The sequence below is a fragment of the Elephas maximus genome, chromosome 5 (genome assembly GCF_024166365.1).
Source record: "Elephas maximus indicus isolate mEleMax1 chromosome 5, mEleMax1 primary haplotype, whole genome shotgun sequence".
Taxonomy (NCBI): Eukaryota; Metazoa; Chordata; class Mammalia; order Proboscidea; family Elephantidae; genus Elephas; species Elephas maximus.
This window is the reverse complement of record NC_064823.1, coordinates 165,292,511-165,311,739: the sequence shown is the minus strand read 5'-3', so window position 1 is coordinate 165,311,739 and position 19,229 is coordinate 165,292,511. Positions and strand designations below refer to the sequence as shown.

The window sequence follows — 19,229 nt, the reverse complement described above, 5'->3', positions numbered from 1 at the left end:
AGGGATGTGACAAGCAGTTCTTCAACGCCTCGGTGCAGTTCACCAACATGGACCCCCTGCTGGACCACATCAACAGCCGCGCGGCCGAGCTGGGCGTCTCTGCACAGTACGCCACGCTGGCTGACTACTTCGGTGCGCTGCACGCTCTTAACACCACCTGGGGCGTGCGCGGCCACCAGGACTTCCTGCCTTATTCGTCAGGTACCAGCGCCGCGACCTCAGCGTCTGTGCCATCTGCCCTCCAGGCCCCCAGGGTGCCACAGGCCTTGTGGGGTGCGGGGCAGGGACAGCCTCATCCCCACCCTCCACTCAGACACCCTGGCTGACCTCTCACGACTTCCACACCCAGAAGTCCCCTGCCTCCACACCTCTGCACCCACAGATCCCCTGCCCAGGCCCCCCTCCCCTCTCTGCATGGGCCCCCCTTACCCTCCCAGGTCACCAGCTCCAGGAAGCCTTTCTGAGTGCAGCTGGGCCGCTGCCTTCTTGGGGTTCCGTGGGCCCCAGGTTTCCTTCTGTTACTGCATGGTCATGTGGGGGCTGGTCTGCTTCATGCCTGGCTCCTGGGCTCTGGACACATCCCTGCTGGGAGGGAGGGGAAAGGACCAGGCCAAATCCAGCATCACACTGAGAGCCAGGGGAGGCAGAGAGCACCCTCCAAAGCCCAGGCCTGCAGGTCAAGTTCCGGAGTGCCCATCCTCTCAGTGTGCAATCCTGGGAGTCCCTGCTACCCCCAGGTTGTGCCCTGGGGGCCCCCAATCCTCTCACACCTCAGGAGCCCCCGTTGCCCTCAAGGCCACCCCCTGGAAGCCCCCATCCCCTCGGGGTCTCACCCCAGCCCTCTGGCTGGTGCCTGGAGTCTCAAGCCCCATCTCCCGGTCTCCAGAACCGTTTCAGGCCTGGACTGGTTTCTACACGTCCCGAAGCGTGCTCAAGGGGCTGGCACGACGAGCCAGCGCCCTGCTGCATGCTGGTGAGTCCATGTTCACACGCCACATGTGGCCGGCCCCCCACAGGCTCCTGGACCCGGCCTGGGCCCTGCAACAGCTGCGACAGCTCCGCTGGGCTGTTTCCGAGGTAACAGGACCTCCCCACTCATCTCAGCATGTCCTCCTGCACACAGAACACTAGAGCCCACTTCACAAATGGGAAAACTGAGGGGCCTTTTGATCATGAGGTTGGCATGGAGGCCTGACGGCCTGTGTAAGCTTGAGGTTTCTCGTGTGGACGATTTCACCAGAGGGTTAAAGGGCAGGGGGGTGGGGTCCGCTGTCAGGCATGGTGCCTGCCACACAGCAAGTTGTTCATAAATTCCACCCCCATTGTACAGATGTGAAAACTGAGGGCCAAGAAGTCCCGTAACTTGTCCTCAGTCACCCAGCCAGGAAAGGGCTACCCAGCCATGCCGTTTTTACGATTACCTAAAGGGAATTGCTGGCAGGATTTTCATCGTGTTGGGGTGAAATGGATGGATTTTAAAGCCTGGCAGAGTGGGTGTGCCAAGGGGTGTCACCCGTGGCCTCGGTTCCCCCTCTGAAGTGGAGATACCCTGCCTCTGCCTCAGGGCGGTGCTGTTGCTGCCACTGGCCCTGACCCACAGTGGCCCATGTGACAGAGCAGAACTGCCATAGCCTTTTCTTGGCTGTGACCTTTCAGGAGCAGATCTCCAGGCCTTTCTTTTGTGGTACTGCGGGTTGGGTTCAAACCACCAACCTTTAGGTTGGGACACCTAGGGACCGTCTCAGGGCTGTAGGGAAATGTAAATGTGTGTCGTGTGGAGTGGGCCCAGCGCGGAGTAGCTGCAGGTGTGGGAAGACTGGGTGGAGGAGGGCAACCTGGAATGGCCCTTTCCAGAAGTCTGTTTTCTGCCCCAAGTAGAGAAGCCTGATGAGGTCAGGAAAAGTGAGGCAAGTTCCTCAGTCTCTGAGCCTCAGTTTCCCCTTCTGTAAAATGGGGCGATGCCAGCCTCCCCCACTGCACTTGGTGAGACTGAGCAGAGCTGCTGGGGGCCAGGCAGGCAGCTGGTGCAGAGCGAAGGCGGTCCTGACCCCACTCTTCCCTGACACGGGGTGGGGACACAGGTCCAGCACCACGACGCCATCACCGGCACCGAGTCCCCCAAGGTGAGAGACATGTACAAGGAGCACCTGGCCACAGGGATGCTGGGAGTGCGAAAGCTGATGGCCGCCATCGTCCTGGCCGGGCCTGAGGCGGGGGAGCGGCGAGCAGTGCCGGCGGCAGACTCAGGCAAGCAGCCCCGAACCGTGGGTGAGAGGTCCTGGCACGGCAGGGAGGGGCCTGAGTGCCATACTCTGAGTCCAGATCCCTCGTCGACCCCAACCTGCAGTGTGAGCTGCAATGCTGTTTCCTGTCTGTGCCGCCATTCCTCATCTGTGAGATGAGAAGGGACAGACGGACGTTCAGTTACACGTTGTCAGGTTGTCAGGTGCCATCGAGTCATCGGCTCGATGAGACAGTCTCTGAGCCCAAGCCTTCCCGCCTCTCCTGCTCCCCACACTAGCCTCCATCGCCAGTCTGCACCCCCATCTCTCCCACTGCTGCCCTTCCCCCATCTCACTGACCTTCAGACGCTCTCCAGGCCCCTGATGACCAGGGATGGAGCAGACTGGGCCCTGCCCTCGGGAACGACACTTGCTGGAGACAGCTGGAGAAGTAGAGCTTGCTGCCAGGCCATTCACTGCAAGGGGCATGCCAGGCAGCTTCCCTGAGCGATGACAAGTCAGAAATACCCAGGAAGGTATCCCAGGCCAGGGTAGCTGCAGAGGCCAGAAGGCTGGGTGTGCGCACCTGGTCAGGAACCCAGGGTCCTCAGATTGGAGGGGTTTAAGACATGTGGGCTGCCAGGATGGGACCAAAGGGCTGGGGCCCTCACTGCAGGGCCTCAGAGGGGGAGCCCAGTCCTCACTGCAGGGCCTCATAGGGGAGCCTGGTCCTCACCACAGAGCCTCATAGGGGAGCCTGGTCCTCTCGGCAGGACCGCAGAGGTGAGCCTGGTCCTTACCACAGGGCCTCAGAGAGGAGCCCAGTCCTTACTGCAGGGCCTCAGAGGGGAGCCCAGTTCTCGCTGCAGGGCCTTGTAGGGGAGCCCAGTCCTTACCATAGGCCTTGTAAGGAAGTCCAACCCTTACCACAGGGCCTCAGAGGGGAACCCAGTCCTTACCGTAGGGTGGCTGAGGAGAGCCCAGTCCTTGGAGGCTGGCTCGGCAGGTGGACATGGCCCTCCAGGCAGCAGAGATGGCCCTGGCCACTTGGTCCCCAGGGCTAAAAGCTTGTCCTCTGAGAGCGGGGTCCACTTGGGCCTCAATGCCCTCATCTGTAAGGTGGAGCTGGGGCAGGTGTGTGAGGAGTGGCCAGGGACACCCCACCCCCTCCCCCATCAGGAGCTGGTTCACAGCAGCCTCAGTGGCCCAAGCCACCTGCAGTACTGATCAGGACTTGACATCTGCCACAGCTGTGAACACCACCTGTCCTCCTGTTCCTCCCCAAGGGCTCCCAGAGGGCGGCTCAGTGGCCAAGTGAGTGGTTGGGGCCAGTCCAGCCTCTTCTCTGTGCAGGTGCGGGGCCTGAGGGGCACTCTGCTGTGGTCTACAACCCGCTGGCCTGGACTGTCACCACCATCGTCACCCTGACTGTTGGCTTTCCCGGAGTCCGAGTCACAGATGAATCAGGCCACCCCGTGCCTGCACAGGTATGGGGGTGAAGCCCACTGGGGGCACTGCTATACTCACGTGTCATCCTCCCTGGCCCTGCCCTGCGAGGGGGAAACTGAGGCCCCACGCAGCTGGGAGGGGGCAGAGCTGGGATTCTAACTCAGATGGGGCTGGCGGGGGCGGGGGAAGTAATATCAGCTCCTAACTCCAAATGTCGCTGACCTAACAAACCCGTGCTTAGAGTTCCACCCTCACTAAGAGGCCTCACCAAGGGGGCACCTGTTGGGTGAGGGCAGCTGCATGTCATCCAGCCAACCCTGCTTGGGGGGAGACTCAGGGACACCCCTCGGTCCTTCAGCAAACACTTTTGGAAGTGAGTCTGGGCCCAACCGGGGCTGGTGGGGGCCCTGACGTGAGTGAGGCCAGTCCCTACCCCTGCAGGCCACCTTCCAGCAGAAGACACACAGACATGACGGAGGCGGGGAGATGATAGCGGGGCACCCTTGGGGAGAGGAAGGTTCGTCTGGAAAGTTGGGGGAAGCTAACACTCGTACCCGAATTAACACTGAGGAGGAGTCCGCCCACTCACCAGCTGTTGTGGGGTGCCTGCTCCTGGTCTACAGAAACAACAGGCAGAGACCCCGCCCTTGGGGCTGATGGTCTAGGGAGGAGGCAGGCAGCAAATAAGATAGGAGCCCATGGCGTGTGACGAGGGATGACTGAAGAGGGAGGTCGTTGGGGAGGACAAGGGATGCAGGGTGGAGGTGGAGAGTGGGTTCCGCCGGGCTAGAGGCCACACAGCCCATGAGGCTTGTTAGCAGGGCCCCCAGCCTCCTCCCTCAGAGACTGCTGCTTCCCTTAGGGGCTGTCCCCTCTTCAGTACCCCCAATCAGGTAACGAGAGAGAGGAGAGGCCAGGAGGCCAGCCTGGACAAAGTCGTGTTGACGGAAGACACTGCAGTGGGAGGCATGGGGGGAGGGGCAGGTGGTCATAGCATGTGAGGGCACGATGAGACTGGGCCTGCTGGACCTGCAGACTGTGGGGACAGGGGTGGACATGGGGAGACCAGTGAGGACTCTGAGCAGCCATAGAGGCGGGTGCATGGCAGCTTTGACCAAGTGGAGGCCACAGGGGAAGGGGTCCTGGGAGTCCCGAGAAGGGGCCTGAGCAGGCCTTGGTGGAGGGTGGCCTTCAGGGGTGGAAATGGCTGTGGGGGGGTGAGGTGGAGTGGCTGTGGGGTGGGTGCGGGAAGGACCACGTTGGCGCGGGACTGTGGGAGGTGAGCTGGTGTGGGAGGGGGTGGGTCTACTCTGGACATGCGAGTGGCTGCCTCCAACATGGATGTTCATGGTCCTCAGGAGAGGTCTGAGATCAGGACCTGGATTGGGGCCACCCACTGCCTTAGTCTCCTAGTGCTGCTGTAATAGAAATACCACAAGTGGGTGGCTTCAGCAAACGGAAATTTATTTTCTCGCAGTTTGTTGTTAGTTTCAGTTGAGTTGGCTCCCAACTTATAGTGACCCTGTGTACAGCAGAGCAAAATGTTGCCCGGTCCTGCACCATCCTCATCAGTGTTGTTATGCTTGAGCTCATTGTTGCAGCCACTGTGTCAATCCGTCTCATCGAGGGTCTCCCTTTTTTTCACTGACCTTCTACTTCACCAAGCATGATGTCCTTCTCCAGGGACTGGTGCCTCCTGATAATATGTCCAAAGTATGTGAGACAAAGTCTCACCATCCTTACTTCTAAGGAGCCTTCTGGCTGTACTTTGTCCAATACTGACTTGTTTGTTCTTCTGGCAGTCCATGTGGTATGTTCAGTGTTCTTCGCTAACACGAGTTCAAAAGCATCAATTCCTCTTCAGTCTTCTTTATTCATTGTCCAGCTTTCGCAGGTAGATGAGGCAGTTGAAAACACCACGGCTTGGGTCAGGTGCACCTTAGTCATCAAAGTGACATCTTTGCTTTTTAATATTTGAAAGAGGTCTTTTTTAGCAGATTTGGCCAATTGTTTGATTTGACTGCTGCTTCCATGGACATTGATGGTTGATCCAAGTAGAATGAAATCCTTGAAACTCCAGTTTTTCACCATTTATCATGATGCTGTTTATTGGTCCAGTTCTGAGATTTTCATTTTCTTTATGATCAGGTGTATTCTCACAGTCAGGAGGCTAGAAGTTCGAATTCAGTGCGCTGGCTCTAGGGGAAGACTCTCTCTGTCCGCTCTGGGGGAAAATACTTGTCTCAGCTTCTCTAGTGTTCTTGGCATTCCTTGGCAATCTCCACGTGGCATGTGTCTTCCCCTCCATTTGTGCTTGCTTCTCTGTGCCTAATCTGCTCTTTTTATATCTCAAAAGTGAGTAGGTTTAAGACACACTACAATGATACGAACTCATTAACATAACAAAACCTTATTCCCAAATGGGATTATATCCATAAGTATAGGGGTTAGGTTTCCAACACTTATTTTTGGGTGACATATTCAATCCATAGCATCTGCCTTTGGCCGAAGAGGAAAGATGGAAGGCTAGGAGTGCTCACCCTGAGTAGAAGGCATAGGGGGAACCAATGATTATCTCTAGGTCACTGAAGGGCTACCTGGGGCCAGTGAATCTGGGAGTCCTAGAGGGTGAAGCCAAGCCCAGGGGAAGGAGGCAGAGAGGAGAACGCAGGACAGTACAAGAAACGTGGATAGTGAGCACCCCCCTCATCGGAGTGTGCAAGCCAGGGATACTGAGGAGACTCGGGTGTCTTCTAGCCATGAAATCCATCATTTCCTTCCATCCTTCTGGCTTTGCAGCTCCAGAACTCAACATCCACGCCATCCACATACGACCTGCATATCTTGACCACAATCCCGGGCCTCAGTTACCGACACTATAGCATCAGACCTACTTTGGGGGCTCAGGAGGGCCTCCAGGAGCCATCTGCCACCGTGGCCAGCATCATCCAGTTTGACCGCAGGCCGAGGAGACGTGCCAGCCATAAGGGCAGGCGCCTGGTGCCCATAATGAATGACTGCTACACTGTGCTCATGGACCAGGACACCAACCTGATGCACAGCATCCAGGAGAGGTGAGGTGCAGCCATGGCTGGCTCTGAGGTGGAAGGGGTGCCCTTGGGCCTGGGCACGTCACACCCCCACCTGGAATCTCTGTTTTTTCACCTGCTCAGAAAAGGACCAGATGGTGCTGCAGACTGTTAACACTGTTACGACCTTTACTTCTAGGAAAGTGACTTAGGAAAGCCTTTCTTGCACTTTTTCATGCTGGGGTTGTTGATCCATAGACAAAGAGGTGTTGAGCAACTCCAGGGAAAAAATGCAATATTCATGTTACCCACTTTTTTAAGTTTAGAGAATCAAAATCTGTGTTCAATAGTCATACTGGCTTTAGAGTATGAAGGGACCTTGGAAATCATCTAGTCCAACCCACACACTCATCATCTATCCACCTACCCACCCATCCATGCATACACCCACCCACCTACCTATCCATCTTCCACTCACTTACCTATCCATCCATCCACCCACCTATCCATCCATCCTCCCATCCATCCACCCAACCACCCCCCCATTCACCCATCTACCCATCTACCCATCCACCCATCCATCAACCCACCCTCCTATCCATCTACCCATCCACCTACCCACCCATCCACCTATCCGCCCATCCATCCATTCATTCATTGACAAGGTCATTCCTTCAGCAGCTCTTAGTTGACAGCAGCAATGGCCATTGACCACCCAGGACAGGACTTCCCCATGGTTTGTGGCCAACCTGTCCTTTCTCAGGCTTTGTCTCCCATACCCCGTGAAATGAGTAGGCCGTGTGCCCCTTCTCAGTCTGCGCTGCCATCTGTGCTGGTGCATCCTCTCTGCAGTGGCCGGGGTGATCCCCTGTCCTCTCATGATCTGTGATCCACTCTGGGACCCGGGTCATCAGCCTAGTGTTAAAGCCTTGTGGAGACAAAGGCCACATTGGTGCTGGGTGGGGTCTGATGAGCCCGATAGGGACCAGATGTAGGAGCTTTGTTGCCTGGTCCTGGAACAGTTGCCTGGGCTTGTTGGGGTCATTTGCATCCCTCCTGGCTCACAGCAGCATCTGGGGTGAGGGGTACACTTGATCCCCAACAATGACCCTCTGCTCTCTCACCCATGAGAAGAACAGTGTCCTCTTGCCTCTGCAGCTGGAGTAACCGAACCGTGCACGTGACCCAGGAGTTCCTGGAGTACCACGCCAATGGCGACGTGAAGCAGGGCCCTATTTCTGACAACTACATGTTTTCGCCCCACGAGGCAGCCGTTCCCGCCTGGGGTGCTGTGGGGATGGAGATCGTGGCTGGGAAGCTGCTGACAGAGGTCCGGCAATACTTCTACAGGTGCACACAGTAGGGGTGCAGTGAGCGGGATGAGGGAGAGGGCCTGGCTCTGCTCTGGGGTTGCCACTGCGGCTGCTGCTGAATGTGAATGGAGGAAGGTGCTCCGGTGTCTGTCAGTCCCATGGTGTCTGCGTGGCCTGGTCTTCTGGTTAGGAGCTAGGTTCAGGGCTGGGACAGAGCCCCCAGGTCATCTGGTTAGGAGCTAGGATCAGGTCTGGGACAGAGCCCCCAGGTCATCAGGTTAGGAGCTAGGATCAGGGCTGGGACAGAGCCCCCAGGTCATCAGGTTAGGAGCTAGGATCAGGGCTGGGACAGAGCCCCCAGGTCATCTGGTTAGGAGCTAGGATCAGGGCTGGGACAGAGGCCCCAGGTCATCTGGTTAGGAGCTAGGATCAGGGCTGGGACAGAGCCCCCGGTCATCTGGTTAGGAGCTAGGATCAGGGCTGGGACAGAGCTCCCGGGTCATCTGATTAGGAGCTAGGCTCAGGGCTGGGACAGCCCCTGGGTCATCTGATTGGGAGCTAGGCTCAGGGCTGGGACAGAGCCCCCGGGTCATCTGGTTAGGAGCTAGGATCAGGGCTGGGACAGAGCTCCCGGGTCATCTGATTAGGAGCTAGGCTCAGGGCTGGGACAGCCCCTGGGTCATCTGATTGGGAGCTAGGCTCAGGGCTGGGACAGAGCCCCCAGGTCATCTGGTTAGGAGCTAGGATCAGGGCTAGGACAGAGCCCCCAGGTCATCTGGTTAGGAGCTAGGATCAGGGCTGGGACAGAGGCCCCAGGTCATCTGGTTAGGAGCTAGGATCAGGGCTGGGACAGAGCTCCCGGGTCATCTGATTAGGAGCTAGGCTCAGGGCTGGGACAGCCCCTGGGTCATCTGATTGGGAGCTAGGTTCAGGGCTGGGACAGAGCCCCCGGGTCATCTGGTTAGGAGCTAGGCTCAGGGATGGGGCAGCCCCCAGGTCTTCTGGTTAGGAGCTAGGATCAGGGCTAGGACAGAGCCCCCGGGTCATCTGGTTAGGAGCTAGGATCAGGGCTGGGACAGAGCCTCCAGGTCATCTGATTAGAAGCTAGGCTCAGGGATGGGACAGCCCCTGGGTCCTCTGGTTAGGAGCTAGGCTTAGGGCTGGGACAGAGCCCCCGGGTCCTCTGATTGGGAGCTAGGTTCAGGGCTGGGACAGAGCCCCCTGGTCATCTGGTTAGGAGCTAGGCTTAGGGCTGGGACAAACCCACACATGGACGAGTCCTTGTTTTGTCAATGTGTAGACATCATGTCCAGGGCTGGCTCAGCTGCCCTCCAGCACCAAGGACCCAGGCCCTCTCGTCCCAGTGCTCAGTGTCTACATGGGGCCTTCTTCCACACAGTGCCAAATTGTGCCCCACCCTGCCTCCTCACCTGCCTCCCTGCTTCTCTGCCCTCCCCCTCCCTCCATCCCTGCCCCTTCCCCCCGTCCCTGTCCCCTCCTGTCCCTCTCTCCTTCCTTCCCTCCTTCTATTCCACCCTCCATCCCTCCCTCCTTTTCTCTTTCTTCCCCTTTCTCCTTCTCTCCCTCCCTCCCTCCGTCCCTCCTGCCCTCCCCCCAGCTGACCCCTGGAGAAAGGCAGGAGGGACGGAGCATCCAGAAGGCTCCTGGCTGTATTTCCCGGCTCCACGTCTTCCTGCAGGGACCCAGCAGACAAGGAGCACACATACGCCATCCACTCCCGGCTGGTCCATGTGCCACCATCCAAAGGGGAGCTGCTGTGTGGACGAATTGAGCAGGAGTACCGGGCAGGCCCACTGGAGCTGAATCGCGAGGCCGTGCTCAGGACCAGCACTGACCTGGACAGCCAGCAGGTCATCCACACGGACAACAACGGGTACCAGATGCAGCGCAGGCCCCACCTGGCGCACGCCAACAACAGCATCGCTCGGGTACACCCACAATGCCCCGGGGCTGCCCACCATGCACCCTGCTGGGCCTTAGGGGCTAAGAGGTGGGCTTGGGGTAAACGACGGGGACAACAGGTACTGAGTGACCTCAGCCAGGTCACTGAAGGGGTCTGTGCCTCACTTTCCTCTTCTGTAAAATGGACACCTCACCAAGGGGTGTTCTGAGATGAAGGATGACATCAAGTATTTACAGGGCCTGGACCCACATTAGCAGGTCTTACTAGGAACGCTGCCCAGCTACTCAGCCACCCTCCTGTGTCCTCGGGAGGGGGGTGACACCCCTGAGCTGTGAGGCTGGGGCTGGTACAGGCACGGTGCAGCACTGAGCATTTGTGGCCTTCAGCAAGCCGACCCTGTTCCTCCCGTGGCTCCGCAGGGGCGGTCCCCATGCTGCTCTGCTTTCTTCCTGCTTCTCTCCTTCCATTCTGTCTCGGTGGTTCTCACGGCCACGGCTGGGAGGCCTGTGAGCCGAGGCTGGGAGGCCCCTGAGCCAAGGCCGTCCCCTCCAACGGGCCAGGTGCAGGGGCTTTGTGCTGCTACCCCAGCCGTCCCACAGGTTTCTGCCTAGTGACTGTTGATGGAGGGCCAGCCCCAAGCTGTACTGGCCCACACTCATTCACTCGCCCCTTCCAGCCATTGTGTGACCCCGCGTTACAGGTGGGAAAACAGGCTTGGGCAGGCAAGGCCGATCCCCCAGGGCCCTGTGGCCAGGAAGCAGCAGAGCACCCTGCCAAGGCTCTGCTCCAAGCTGCTGCCATGCTGTGTGGACAGTGATTGGGTGGGCGGAGGTGAGCCCTGACCCCTGGCCTCCTCGCCCTCCTCCCGGTGGTCAGCCTAGCGATGTTGTGTCCGCAGAATTACTACCCCATGGTCCAGACGGCCTTCATCGAGGACAACCGAAGCAGGCTGGTGCTGCTGTCGGAGCGGGCACATGGCGTCTCCAGCCAGGACAACGGGCAGGTGGAGGTACGAGTGGGCGCAGGCAGCCCTTTGGCGGTTCTCCTGGGCGCCTGGTGAGAGACTGGCCCAGGAACAGCCTGTCCTGCAGGTCATGCTTCACCGGCGGCTATGGAACAACCTCGAGTGGGACCTGGCCTACAACCTCACACTGAATGACACCTCGATCGTCCGGCCCACACTCTGGCTGCTCCTGGCACCCCAGCCAGTCACGGCCACCCTGCACCCGAGAGACAGGCTGGCGCTGCAGCACAGGCCCGTGGTACTGTGCGGGGAGCTAGCTGGTGAGCAGACGCCTCAGAGCTGTGTTGGCACCACCCCAGAATGCACCAGCCTGGCAGGGTGGGCTTTGGGACAGGGTCTTGGAGTTCTCTAGAAAAACAGAACCAGTGAGATATGTACACATAGAGAGGGAGAGATTTACTTCAGGGAACTGGCTCACTCAACTCTGGGGAGCTGGCAAGTGCAAGATCCATAGGTCAGGTGACAAGTAGAGCCCAGAGTCCACTTCTGCCAAAATATCTGTTTGTATTCCGGAGGCAGGACGCACCCTAGGGAAACTCCCTTTTCAACTGACTGCTTGAGGACATTACGTTATGGAAGATCATTACATCACATTACACTGTTGCTGTTGTTGGGTGCCATCTAGTCGATTTTGACTCATAGTGACCCTATAATTCACAGTAGAACTGCCCCATAGAGTTTCCTGGGCTGCAGTCTTTACAGGAGCAGATTGCCAGGTCTTTCTCCTGCAGAGTCGCCAGTGGGTTCAAACTGCCAACCTTTCAGTTAGCAGCTGAGTGCTTAACCATTGCGCCAACAAGGCTCCTTACACTGCATTACATTCTATTATGGAACAGCACCTAGATTAGTGTTTGGCCAAACCACTGAGAGCCATAGCCTAGCCAAGTTGACACATAAAATTAATCATCACAGAGGGTTTGTGCCCTCAGGGATCCAGGCAACTTTTGAGCAGGAAGGGACCTCAGGGACCACCTGTCCAGCCCTCATTTCATAGATGGGCAAACTGAGGTACAGAGAGGATCAGGGGCTCGCTGGAGGTCAAACAGCTCATCAGCGGCAGGGCTAGGACTCACCCCTCCACCTTGCACCCTCCCCTGAGTCTTCTCCATCCTCTTCCCTCCTGTGCCCAGTTCTTTCTAGTTATGACAATATGACCATGTCAAGCTCAGGGTCAGGAGAGGTCAGGATCCACTCCTGGATCTGTTAGGGGCCATGGGCCTTTCCCAGACATGCGAAGCTTCTAAGTCTGGGAAAGTCCACAGCTCCTGCCTGCCCCATACAACCTGGCCCTGCTCTGGTCTCTGCAGCTGCAAGAGAAACCCCCTTGAACCAGCTTGACCAAAGGCAGTTATTCCAAGGCCCATGACCAAGGGAAGGGCAGGGGTAGAACTGGGCCCAGGGACTGGAACTGAGACAAGGCTGTCCCTCTGTCCCATCCCTCCCCTGTGGATGGCCCTGCAGCTGCAGGTTCCCCCCACCCATGAGGAGCCGAGCCCCAGACTTCCTGGTCCCCAGTGTAAATGTCCAGGGAAAGGTTTTGATTGGTCCTTTTAGGTCATGCAGCCTGGTCTTGAACCAATCACTGAGGCCTGGGTGTTGGGAGAGGGCCATTCCAGCCAAGAGCCTAGAGTTAGAGGGAGGAGGGGGCCGTGGCACCTCCAAGCAGAAAGAGAGACAGACAACAAGACAGGGAGGAGCGGGCTCGGCGTGAATTGCTATGTGGTCCTGAGCAGACCCTATGCCCTCTCTGGGCCTTAGTCTCCTTGTTTGTAGTTTGAAACCGCTGGACTAGGAGACACAGGGTCTTCCCACTGTCAGCATCTATGATCCCACAGGTGGGCGTGTGGGGGAGGGGATCGGCTGGAGAAGGGTAGGGGTGTAGTGGGGGAGCCCTGGACAAGGAGTCGGGCCCAACGATCCTCTCCTCACTCCATCCGTCCGCCCCTGGGGGCTCTCCTGTTCTCACCCCCAGGACCACGGCAGCGGGCAGCCGTGACGCTTCCCCCCAACCTTCACCTGCAGACCCTGAGCATCCCTGGCTGGAACTACAGCTCGAACCACACCGAGCACCTGGAGAGTCTCCGGAAAGGTGAGGCAGGTACACAGGCTATGTGCAGGCCCCAAGCCCCAGATGAAGGGGCTTCCCTGATAGCTTGTCATGACTTTCGGAGGTCACCTGGCCCCTTATCTGACAAACAAGGAGACCGAGGACACAGGGCCGTGACCATCTTCACACCACCACAACAAGTTTCCACAAACCAAGGAACTTAAAACAGCAGGGATGTTCTCTCACAGTCTGGAGGCAGAAGTCCACAATGAAGGTGTGGGCAGGCCCTGCTCCCTCCAAAGGCTCTAGGAGAGGATACTTCTGGTCTCTCCCTGCTTCTGGTGCTTTCTCACCATCCTTGGCTTTTGGTCACATCACTCTGCCTCCATCTTCACATGGCAACCTTCCTCTGTCTCCCTGTCTTTCTGTGTCTCTTCTCCTCTTTTATAAAGACATCGCTCCAACATAGGCTCAGGGCCCACCCTGCTCCAGTACGGTATCATGTTAACCTAACTGATAACATCAGCAAAGACCCTATTTCCAAATAGGCCAGATTCATGGGTACAAGGATGAGGACTTGAACATGGCTTTTGGAGGACATAATTCAACCCATAACGGGGCAAACGCAGGCCTAGACTCCAGATCTCTGACCACAGCGAGGTCTCCAACCCTCCCAGTTCTCTGAGGGAGTCCCTTCCAGCCTCCACATCCTGCCGACCCTCAGGGGCCCACTTAGCCCTGCCTTCCCCAGGTGTCCTGGAGCCCAGAATGCTGAGCCCACTTCTCTGAGCTCAAGCAGCCTAACTGTTACACAAGTAGGTCCTGTGCTAGGAGCTGAGGATGGAGCAGGGACAGGTGGGCACAGCCCTGGGCTTACCACACTCTTGTCTCAAGGGAGTCAGCACAGTCACCAGACAGGATGGCTGTGATCACAGAGAAGCCCCTAGCAGAGACATCAGGGAGGGCTTCCTGGTGGAGGCAAGGCCCGTGGAGCTAATGTGACCTGTCTCAAAGCATTTGCTCCAGCCACAGCCTGCCTGCCCGCCTAGACTGAGCAGCTCTGAGGCTGGGGCTGACGGTACCACAGCCTTCCTCAAGTTCCACACCCCTTCCAGGGCTGGGCTCCCCTGGACAAGACCAGAGGTTTCCAGGCCTAGACTTGGCCCTCCCTCCTGCATCGCCTGGAGCCTTGGTATGGTGCCAGTCCAATGGGGGCCGTGGCCGGCCTCATGGGGTTCAAGGATGCACAATGGGGTCATGTGTACACGCCAGGCGCAGACTCAGGGTACAAGGCTAGATGGACCTCTCACTGCTCCCTCTGTCCTCAAAGGCCGCCAGGGGGAGGTCGAGGCCAACCTGCGCCGAGTGCTGCTGCGGCTCCACCACCTGTATGAGGTGGGGGAGGACCCAGTCCTGTCTCAGCCAGTGACCGTGGATCTGCAGGTACACTTGCCATGGGCACCTCAAGCCCCAAGGCTGACGGGGAGTAGGGGCTGCCAGCTGCACCCTTTCTCCCTGGTATGGAGGGAGCCTCTCGTAGTCAGGAACAGCTTGGCTGTGAGCAATGTGGCTGGACGCTGTCATCATGGGCAGTCTCCTCCATGTCCCCACCTGGCTGCCCTCAGCACATGACCGTTGTCTTCCTGATTGTCAACTCAGTGTCACAAGGCATCACAGCATCATGAGCGTAGGGAAAGGCAGAGGGGGTGGGGTACAGCCACCCCTGGGGCTCTCTCCTGTCACTCAGGGATGCTCTGAGAGCCACCACTGCCCCCAGCAGGCTTGTCTTTCCTCCCAGTGGCAGACGGGGCCACTGTCCCCACATCTGTGAGGCAGGCTGGGGTATGGCTATTTGTGGGGGGTGGGGAGTAGCTGTGCCACTCCTTCCCTGGGCTAAGCACGCATCCTGGGCAGAGAAGGGGACTCCATGCTGGGAGGCAGCTAACATGCTGCCCATTCCTGGGTTTGCACATCCAGCCGCCCCAGCCTCAGTTTCCCCACCTCCAAGCCTGTCCTTGCAGATTTGTTGTGAAGGTTAAGAGAGCGACTTGTGAAGCTCTGGGGCAGGGCGGCACCGGGACACTCAGTCCAAGGCGTTGTCACCTGCTGCTGTTCTCATGCTGGGATCTGGGGTCTCCGTGTGGCTTGCCCTCCCCTGCTCTGTCCCTGCAGGCCGTGCTGCGGGGCCTGGGGACTGTGGTGGCCCTGGAGGAGCGCTCACTCACAGGGACCTCGGATGTGCATGCGCTGCGCCGCTGGAGCTGGCGGACACGGACCCACCGCACCCGCGGAGGTGGGAGCTCTGCTCGGCCCCACGGAGGTAGAGGGGGCCCCACGGAGGTGGTACCCCCCTCCCTACTCGGCCTCCACTGGGGTTCCCAACGTGGCCGTCAGCACAGACAGGGAGCTAGGCAGACCAGGTTCAGATCCCAACCCTGCCCCAGGAGCCACAAGATAAGTCTCAAAGAATCCGCAGCCCTCCTCAAGCTATCAGGCCTGCCAGGGCCCCCGTGTGTTTGCATGAATGTATACATGTGTGTACCGTATATACGTGTGAGCATTGTGTGCTGTGTGCATGTTTGGGGTATGTGTGTGCATGTGTACTGTGTGATTACATGTGTATACATGTGTGTGTCTATTGGCCTGTCCGTCACTTTTGGTCCTGGAGCTGCACTAGCCCTGCCCATGCCCCAGGTCAGAGCCAAGCTCTCCAGCTCACAGGGTTGCGCCCAGCCCGGCCCCGCTGTCCTCTGCTGTCCTGCACCCACCCTGCACCGCATGGTCAGCTCCTGCCTACACAGGCAGCTTCTGCCACTCCCTCTGCCTGGAACACCCTCATCCATTCTGGCCTGCTCCCACTCAGCCTCCCCCGAAGCCCTCCCCAAGTCCCATGCTGGGTCACACACCTCCTCTGCTCTCCCAGCCCTTCCCCATGTTTCTTCTGTCTCCTACATCTCTTCTTTATCCACTGCACACATACTTCCAGGTTCAGAGTAGACATTCAGTCAATGGTGGAAGGATGGCTGGATGAACAGATGGATGGATGGATGGATGATGGATGGACAAATGGATGGATTGTGAATGGATGGATGGACAAATGGATAGACAGATGTGTAGATGGATGATGGATGGATGAATGTGTGTGTCTGGATGGACAGATGAGTGGATGGATGCTTGGATGAGTGGATAGATGGCTGAGTGGGTAGATGAATGGACAGATTTGTGGATGGATGGATGAACAGACTTCTCTCCCAAGGGTGAAGCCCAAACATCAGGGCATGGCTTCAGTGGCGCCTAGTGAGGTAAAGGGCAAGGCTCACCTGATGGTCTCAGAAAGCCCTTAGATGTCTAATGCAACACCCTTTGGGGAAATGAGGCTGATCGGGGCCAGAACTAGCCTATTAATAGCTTCCGCCATGGGCTGGGCCCTGGGGGACAGCAGAAATGTGAGAGACCCACTCCCACCAGGAGTCCCAGGGCAGAGGGGTAGACAGCCATCATCACAGTGGGAGCCACGGCAGACTGTAGGCAGGTGTAGGGTTGTGAGGGAGGATGGGAAGAAGCGTCCTGGAGAAGCAGGTGGCTCCAGAGCAGTTCTGGACAGACCACCTCTGTCCCCTAGATGGCACCAGCTCCAGTCTGAGGCCGCCAGGAGGCACCACCGTCACAGTCCACCCAAAGGAAATCCGCACGTTCTTCGTTCACTTCCAAGAGCAGTGAGCCCTCACGAATGCTCCAGGCCACCAGTGACTCCATGTAACAGAACAGAACAGAATACGAAAGGAAGGAAAGCAGTGTGGAGGGTGCCAGGAGGCCAAGTGTCTGAATCGGCACTGCCAATTCAGCTGGCTAACTTCAGGAATTGGTCATTTGGGGCCATGGTGGCTCAGTGGTTAAGCGTTTGGCTGCTCACCAAAAGGTTGGCAGTTCAAATCCACCAGCCACTCACTGGAAACCCGATGGCGTAGTCCTACACTGTCCTATAGGGTCACTATGAGTCAGAATCAACTCAATGGCAATAGTTTTTCTTTTTTTTGGTCAGATTTGCAGTTTTCTTTCTTCATTTTATAAATAAAATTTAAATTACAAGGTCCTGTTTCTTACCCTCCCCCATTCAAGCAGCCTTCCTGTCTCACATGCATGGTATTTTCACACACACACACACATGCGTCTTCATTCACTTTCAAAAGCCAACCCCAGGAAGTTCTGGGAAAGGCAGCGAGGAATCCACTGTGACACCTGAGAATTCTAGAAAGGGCACCATCCTATATTGAAAGAGCAATACCCCTACCCCTCCAGACCTGGGGCAGCACAGGAAACAAACCCTGATATCCCTGCAATGAACACTCAGGTGTTCACACAACACTGGGTGAAGAACCACCACAAACAACTTCACATCTACAAACCAGGTCTCGCCACCAAAGGAATCGCAAAGAAGCGTTCCACTTTCAGAGTTGTTTAGATTTCAGAACTGTGGCTGAGTAGGTGTGGACCTACCTCAATAGATGCATAATCAATTTATATTAACTGTTAAATCATAAAATTTAGTACCTGTATTGTTTTCCTGGGGTCGCTGTAACAAAATACCACACACTGGGTGGCTTATAAGAACAGAAATTTATTCCCACAGTTCTGGAGGCTGGGAGTCCGAGATCAGGGTATCAGCCTTGTCGATTCCTTCTGAGGGAAAATCTATTCCATACCGCTCTCCCAGCTTCTGGTGGCTCCAGGCATTCCTTGGCTTGTGGCTGCAGTGTCTCATGGCATCCATCCTCTGTCTCCCTGTCTCTGTCTCTTGTCTTGTAAGGACACCGGTCATATTGCATTAGGAGCCACCTTACTCCTTTATAACCCTGTGTTAACCTAACTGATAACATCTTCAAAGAGCCTATTTCCAAACAGGATCACATTCACAAGTACAGGGGTTAGGATTTCAACATATCTTTCTAGGGGGACAAAATTCAGTCCATAACAGTACCCAAAGTACCTTCTTGCCTTCTACTTGTTTTTTATAAAATCTAGAGTTAAGTTCTTTGGTTAGAAAATCAATAATACCAGGTATCAACCCAAGACTACAACACTGGACAGAGGAATCAAATGTCAACCCAGACAGGGAAATCACAAAAATAAATCAAGATTAAAAAACACTGAAAACAGGGAAACAGCAATGTCATAATGTAAAAGAAGGCAACGTTAAAACAATAAAGAGGGACTAAGAAATGTAGTCACAGATCTTTCATATGGAGAGGAAGACAAGGTGATATAAAGAAATAAAAGTTAGGTTTAAACTTAGAAAAATAAATATTAAGGTAACCACAAAGGAGACTAACTACCCTACTCACCAAAATAAAATACAAGGAAAAAATAGAGGCTCAGCAGAAACAAAATCAACAACAATGAATAAGAGGAAAAGCCAATATATAAAGATAAACTACTCAGCACAAGAAGGTAAATGGGAAAAAGAAACAACACACAAAGACATCAAAATGATAGCACTAAATTAATACCTATCCATAATCATGCTGAATGTAAATAGACTAAATGCACCAATAAAGAGACAGAGAATCTCAGACTGGATAAAGAAACACGATGTGCCTATATGCCGCCTACAAGAGACACACCTTAGACTTAGAGACACAAACTAAAACTCAAAGGATGGAAAAAAATATATCAAGCAAACAACAATCAAAAAAGAGCAGAAGCGGCAATATTAATTTCTGACAAAATAGACTTTAAAGTTAAATCTACCACAAAGGATAAGGTAGGACACTATATAATGATTAAAGGGGCAATATAACAGGAGGATATATCCATATTAAATATTTATGCACCCAATGACAGGGCTGCATGATACATGAAACAAACTAACAGGATTGAAAAGTGAGACAGCTCCACAACTATAGTAGGAGACTTCAACACACCACTTTCAGTGAAAGACAGAACATCCTGAAAGAAGCTCAATAAAGACAGAGGATCTAAATGCCACAATCAACCAACTTGACCTCACAGACACATACAGAACACTCCACCCAACAGCAGCCAAGCATACTTTCTCTTCCAACGCACATGGAACATTCTCTAGAATAGACCGCATATTAGGTCATAAAGCAAGCCTTAGCAGAATACAAAAACATTGAAATGTTAAAAAGCATCTTCTCTGACCATAAGGCCATAAAAGTAGACATTAATAACAGAAAAAGCAGGGAAAAGAAATCAAACAC

General features: G+C 55.8%; 1 protein-coding gene across 1 annotated transcript in view; it reads left to right on the top strand.

Annotated features, from left to right (window-relative positions):
• MAN2B2 (mannosidase alpha class 2B member 2) overlaps nucleotides 1-17,093 on the top strand; it is a 34,176-nt gene extending 17,083 nt beyond the window's left edge. Inside the window, exons 7-19 of the mRNA XM_049886787.1 lie at nucleotides 3-201; nucleotides 887-1,077; nucleotides 2,082-2,247; nucleotides 3,576-3,709; nucleotides 6,471-6,745; nucleotides 7,859-8,050; nucleotides 9,713-9,962; nucleotides 10,836-10,946; nucleotides 11,029-11,221; nucleotides 12,934-13,050; nucleotides 14,339-14,451; nucleotides 15,181-15,301; nucleotides 16,631-17,093. Coding sequence (XP_049742744.1) covers nucleotides 3-201; nucleotides 887-1,077; nucleotides 2,082-2,247; nucleotides 3,576-3,709; nucleotides 6,471-6,745; nucleotides 7,859-8,050; nucleotides 9,713-9,962; nucleotides 10,836-10,946; nucleotides 11,029-11,221; nucleotides 12,934-13,050; nucleotides 14,339-14,451; nucleotides 15,181-15,301; nucleotides 16,631-16,728 — 2,160 coding nt within the window. The 3' untranslated portion in view covers nucleotides 16,729-17,093. The remainder of the gene's footprint in view (nucleotides 1-2; nucleotides 202-886; nucleotides 1,078-2,081; nucleotides 2,248-3,575; nucleotides 3,710-6,470; nucleotides 6,746-7,858; nucleotides 8,051-9,712; nucleotides 9,963-10,835; nucleotides 10,947-11,028; nucleotides 11,222-12,933; nucleotides 13,051-14,338; nucleotides 14,452-15,180; nucleotides 15,302-16,630) is intronic.
• Nucleotides 17,094-19,229: the final 2,136 nt, after the last annotated feature.